This window comes from Aythya marila (genome assembly GCF_965140915.1).
Source record: "Aythya marila genome assembly, chromosome: 5".
NCBI lineage: Eukaryota > Metazoa > Chordata > Aves > Anseriformes > Anatidae > Aythya > Aythya marila.
In genome coordinates this window covers 26,088,462-26,094,461 of record NC_139046.1, presented here as the reverse complement: position 1 = coordinate 26,094,461, position 6,000 = coordinate 26,088,462, and the positions used below count along the sequence as shown (strand labels likewise).

The window sequence follows — 6,000 nt, the reverse complement described above, 5'->3', positions numbered from 1 at the left end:
CATCCCCAATATGCAGGCTGCCTGTGTCCTGGTTCACACTTGCAGTTGTCCAAAAAGGTGGAGGGATGTGGCTGGAGGAAGAGCAGCCAGTGGAGAGTTGGCTCTGGGTGTCCTTTTCTGAAGGAAAGCTCACGTGCAGGGCATGAAGCACAGACAAAGACCGCTGCAGCCTGGAGGCAACACATGCACCCACCTGTACCAGCTGGATGCAGGTCCTGGCCACGGTGCCGCTCGTCAGAGGGGGAATATGGTGGGCAAAGTTCTTTCCTGGGAGCCATTAAGCAGTGAATGAGAGCCTGCCTAACAGCAAATCCAGTCTCTGTTCTCTCTGTTGGGGAGAGGCTCAAATCGTCTTTTGGGATACTCAGCAGAAGTGGGAAATGAGGGAGAATGAGGAGTCGGCGCTGCACAGCAAGCCGCAGGAGGCCAGATGGCTGGAGAAGGGTGGGCTTGCTCAGGGAGCACTCTGGGAGGAATTAAGGCTGTTTGGGACAAATTTAGTCTCTTTTCAATTCAAGCACCCCCTTTTCACCCCCGAGCCTAGAGCATCTTCATCAGAGAGAGGAAGACTGATGAAGACCATGGGCTGAGCCCCCCCTGCCCGCCAGGGCTGGTGGGGAGCAAGGCCTGAGCGAGGAGCGGGAATTGGGCTCTGGCTCGCGCTGCCTGGCTCCGTGCTCCTGCCACTCCAGGTCACCGCAGCAGATGCTGGGAGCATATGCCATGAATTAATTCCGCTTTCCCTGAGACGCTCCGGCAAGAGGAACGGCAGCGCCTTTCCAGCTTATTACCATAGGAGCCCCCCCACCTCCCGTCACTTTGTCACACTTCATAAAACAACCAGCCAGAGTCCCTTTAAGAGGCTCCAGGCTGGCAGGCAGGCTCTCTAATGGAAAGTTGCTAGGCGTGGCTTTTTTTTCAGCTTTTATTTTCTACACTTTTGTCCAGAGCTGTGTGTGCAGACTGTCCCAACAGCCCCTCACCCCTCCCCAATAAACTGTACTCTAGTAAGGCATCTCCACTAAGACAGTCAATACTATACCTATTATAAACAAACCCAAAGATTCTTAAACATGATAGGACCTAGAATTCTTTTTTTTTTTTTTTTTTTTTTTTTAATTTATGCATTTCTTTTGCATTGTCTGTGACGAGGCTAACTGCTCACCAGGTCTTGGAGAGGCACTCGAGGGCACACTGCTACACCACACCTCACCCTCCGTGATGCAGGTCTGCGGAGGCTGACAAACTTCACAGGATGGCCCTGCAGCCTTACTCATCAGCACTTGTGAAACACAGAGAATCTCCCTTGATAAAAGTGGTAAAAAACAGTAAAAAAAATAAAAATAAAAATAAAAAAAAACCTACTCCTCAGCTAGGCACAGCCCAGATGGCTGATGTGAGATCCCTGGAGTAGGGCACACAGTTCTGCCCTCAGTTCTCACTGCCTGAGGATCAAAGAGAGCTACAGCTAGAAAAAAAATTACACCTGCCATTTCCTCCTCTGCACACTCTTTCACTGGACTTTTCAGAAATGCAGGCTCCTGAGCAGCTCTGTGGCAGCCTGCACACGCTGGTGCTTCACCAAGAGCTGGCCTGGGCTGGCAGAGGCACCTCCTTGTTTCTTTTCTGCACCAGGACCTGAGAGGGAGAAGGCACAATCTCAGCCTCTTCCCAAGCACTGCAACCAAAACACAACTGCGGAAGGAAGGCAAAAGGGAACAGCTTCCTGGAGAAAGTCAAGGAACCAGACAGCTCACCTCCCTTCTTCCAACTGGGAAAGTAATTGAAAAGACATGGAAACAAGTCTCAGTCTATTAAGTTTATTGAAGGAAATTAAAGAGACAACTTGACCACGGTGCACATAAATACTTGAGCAAGTAGAAAATATCTGACAGCACGGCTTATCTGGGAAGGTGAAAGCGTAATCAGACTCACGGAACAGAAGATGAAACAAAAACTGAGTCTAGAAATAAAGCAGATTTTCAATCACAAGGGCAGTCACCTGCTGGAATAATGAGCCAGGGAAGACTTTCAACTATACTGCCTGTCTTTCTAAAAGGCAGGCGAAGCTCGGCCACATCTCAATGGACTCTGCCATGGCCTGTATTATAGCAGGTCAGACGAAATGATCAAAGCCGCTCATTTTCCCTTAAAACAGATGAGGCTGTGATTTTTTTCAGGCCCCACTCCCAAACTCTGCCCAGGTATGTTTTGGGCTCCCAAGGACCCAGCCTGGCCCATGCACTCTTGTCTCCCTCCCACCCTGAGGCCCCGAGGCACGGGGAGGCTGACAGGACTCTGCCCCAGGCACACTCCTCTGGGAGATTTTGTGCAGCATTAGAGCAGCTCCTCCAGCACAAAGCCGCCACAGCTCAGCAGCAAAGGCCTTGTTAAATCCCACGACGCTTCTCCTGCACTCTGTTCTTCTGCCTCTTCGCCAGCACCTGCTCTGCCCTTGCTCCCCTCCAAACGTTACACAAACCGTGTTCCCAATCACCCATCCTCCTTATTCCTCTTGCCCCTACCCTTGCTCCAGGCCCCCCCTGTGCCTCAGATGGCCCCCCATGCCTTCACACCCTCTCACCAGGAAGGTCTCTGGGGGTCCCATATCCCTTCTTGCTACAAAGGGTGCTTTCCTCTTCCTCTTGATTCCTGAAGGGTCTGCATGGCCTCCGAGGGGCTCAGCACTGTTTCACAGCCCTGCTGCACTTCTCCTCCCTCGCTGCTGGGGCAGCAGCCCCACAGGGGTGCTCTGCCCACCCAGGAAGATCAGTGGCAGAAGGTGAGAGGGGCAGGATGGTTGGTGCCACACACAGCTGCTGGAGGAGCAATGGGCTTGGCATGACTCCTGCCTGGAGTGCTTGTGCAGCCTACATTTAGGCTGCCGTCCTAAATGCTGCTTGGCTTTCCACTCCTAGTGCTCTGAGTGGCCAGCAATGCCACCTCGCCACGTCCCTAAAGAAAACTCCACAAATATGCCACATGTCACAGACCCAGTCTCAGGCTAGACAGCCAAAGAGTTGGATTCGTAGTTCACCCACTCTTGTGACTCAGGCCTGGGCATCCTCTCAGCTTTTGTGGTCACTGAAAACTGGTTGATTTGCACTGAATATGGTGGAACTAGGCGAGCAGCTTAGAGGATCAGTGTGGATTAGTGCCTCAGCTCAAGTAGAAGGGAGAGAGCTCACACTCGATGGTCTGTCATTTGTAGCTGAGAGCAGAGACTCTGCTTTCTCTGTTATGCTTGAGATAGGAACTGCACAAATCTACATCCCATTCCTCCCTCTCTTTACCATTCTTTTCCTCTCACACAGGCTTGTTGGGCTTGTCTAATTTACTAAGCTACTTTAGTTTCCTAAACTTAGTATGTGTTTTTATTTTTATTATTTCTTATTGTTGTTCGTTTGTTTTTTTGTTTGTTTGTTTTTTCCAGGAATGTAGGAAGAATCCTAAATTCTCTTTGGCCTTGGTGTGTCAGTGAAAAAGAGACATTGGCCCAGCTGGGAAGTTTCTTTTCATAACAAAACAAATTTCTCTGCTCATGGAAAGATTTCAGGACTATCGTCCACACACTGAACCCAAAGCTTCTCTCTCACCTAATTTTCTACTTAGAGGGGAGATTTCTTGATTTTACCAAACTTAGCATCTCCTTGAGACAGATGATCCTTCTCCTGTTTTGTTGGCCCCAGACTGGGACCCAGTTGCTTCTCTCTTGCTGGTAGATTTTTTTTTGGCCTATCAACTCTGATCTGAAATTTTCCAGAGTACTCAGCTGTCCTGCTCTCGGTGCAAGAATAAGAATGCAGCACTCCATTAGACTGACCAAACAAGCTAAGAAAAGCAACACAATAAGCCTTCCTCCCAGCACCTGCACTGCCCCCAGAAGTATACAGCAAGATCCTCCAGTGGGACAAGGCTTTGAAGGACATTGGCTTAGAAGTAATATTACTGTTTCCTGCAAATAATGACCACAGTTCTATGGGGACAGGGCATTAACAGCTAAATGGATTTTTTTTAGGTGACAATGAGAGTGGGTTACTTGGTTCCAAGGAAACACACACCGGGGAGTTACCTTGTTTCAGAGCAGCAGGCTTCGTTCTTTCACGTGTGGAATAAATGGTATTATCTTTGCAAACTACCTATTGCCTGGAGCTGTCTCCTTCCAAGCTGTGATCTCATCTGATTGCAAAAGCAAAGTAGGTTGGGCCTGGTCAGCCCTTGGCTGGGATTCCTCAAGGGAAAAAGAGGTGCTAGAAGAAGCAGTGGTGGCAGTTTAATCGGTGATGCTGTTTCCTCCAAGTCAATACAGAGGTGATGTCCCAGGGGAAAGGTTAAACTAGCACGGGATGGCTGGAGGCTGCAGGATGAAATGTAAAGCACATCTCCTGACAATGTGTGGCACCTGTTGTGGGCAGATGATGATCTTGATGTCCTAGGCAAACAAATTGTATCAACCTAAGTTCCTCTGATAGCTATCACAGAAAACCACACTCCATTCATGGTCCCCCAGAGAGGCTGAAATTTTGGTTGAAGAAAGATTGACTGCTGCGGTTATCTGCAAAGGTGCTGCAGTGAGGTGGAAATGACTGCTCATAAGTAAATATTTTGTCGTGTTTGGAATTCTTCATCTCTTTGGAGAACAAAGAGTCTCATTACAAATATCCAAAACTCCTCCTGAGCCTGGTTTTCCTATGGAGCAAGCTCCTATTTTATTATTTCCTATATTATTTCCAGTCTGAAATTAATTCTCAAATACAAACAAATGAATAGAAAATTAATGTGATAAAATATTTACAGTGAACATGTGTAAGAGGAGATGTCTGGTGTGCCAGTGCTCTAGGGCAGACTGATGTGGTCCTCTCTCTCAGACTGTCCCAGCTCCCACTCAGTCACTAGTTCTGAGGATACCTCCGTGAAGAGATGGTCCCAATCCCAGGTGACATCATCCTACCAAAAAGAAAAAGATTAAACATGCTGTAACATTACTGATGACTCCCAAACTAGTGACTGGCTCTGAATGATGCCCCTGCCATGGAAGGCAAAGACTTTGTTGGCTAGGATAGGAACCTTAGTGAGAATGAAAGGTAAATCCATGCTACAATTTAAAGATTTTGACAGAATGATGCATGTTCTCAAATCCAGTAAAGGACACATTTTTGGTATTGTTAATCTTAGATACTCTCAGGCAGAGTACAAGGAGGAGCCATAAAAATCTTCCACCCTTCTACATGCCTACTGAAGCATCTGCAGTTCTGGGCTGCAGAAATCCTTTGTTTCAAGTCCCAAGCTTCTGCCTGTCCATTTGTTCCAAGGTTCTTCTGTCCTGATTTAAAATTGCCCTCTGCCCCAACCCTAAATGCTGTCTGCCTGGTTCTTCTGTACCACTCTGCAGAAACACCTGGAGAGCATGGTGGCTATCAAGACCATACAACAAAGCACTGTTTCTCTAGGGATCTGTGGCAGTACTAGGCTCTTCACATGCTCCTTACTAGCTCTTTCAGACTGAAGGAGGTCAATCACACACACAGAAACACCTATAAACCTTTAAAATAATCTGCTGGGGAAATCAGACCTCCATCAACTTTAACAAGCTTCTTTTCACAGGCTCCTCCTCACATCTCTCTCCCCCATCGCACCAACAGAGGCCTAATTTCAGAGTACAACCTGAGAAATATAAGAAGCTTTTATCTTACTGGTGTTTACAGAAAAGTCTCACCTCTCGTAGTTCATGTTCTGGAGCCAAAACTTTGGTGAGAAGCTTCAGGTCAACCTCGCCATCCTATGAAAACACGCACAGTCAGTCTTACAGACACAGAGAAAGCATCATTTCACCTGAGATGGTGTTGCTAGAGATATAGACACAATATTTTGCCCCATAAGCGATATAAGCCTTATCTAGAACAGGACCTCATACAAGGTGCCTCATATGAGCAACAGATACTATACCCACATTATCTGCAGGCACTAGGAAACCTGAAAAGCACCTTGCAGAAAGGAAAA

At 47.6% G+C, this 6,000-nt stretch overlaps 1 protein-coding gene across 3 annotated transcripts in view; it reads right to left on the bottom strand.

Annotated features, from left to right (window-relative positions):
- Positions 1-1,821: 1,821 nt before the first annotated feature.
- The window catches only part of IFT43 (intraflagellar transport 43), a 48,249-nt gene continuing 44,070 nt past the window's right edge, over positions 1,822-6,000 (bottom strand). The window contains exons 9-11 of one of the 3 annotated variants that reach the window (XM_082760834.1): positions 5,717-5,779; positions 4,796-4,947; positions 1,822-4,432 (exon numbers count right to left, since the gene is read on the bottom strand). In XM_082760834.1, coding sequence (XP_082616960.1) covers positions 4,837-4,947; positions 5,717-5,779 — 174 coding nt within the window. In that variant the 3' untranslated portion in view covers positions 1,822-4,432; positions 4,796-4,836. Of the gene's footprint in view, positions 4,948-5,716; positions 5,780-6,000 lie in introns of all 3 variants that reach the window. The other 2 variants (XM_082760833.1, XM_082760835.1) reach the window with 2 other exon arrangements.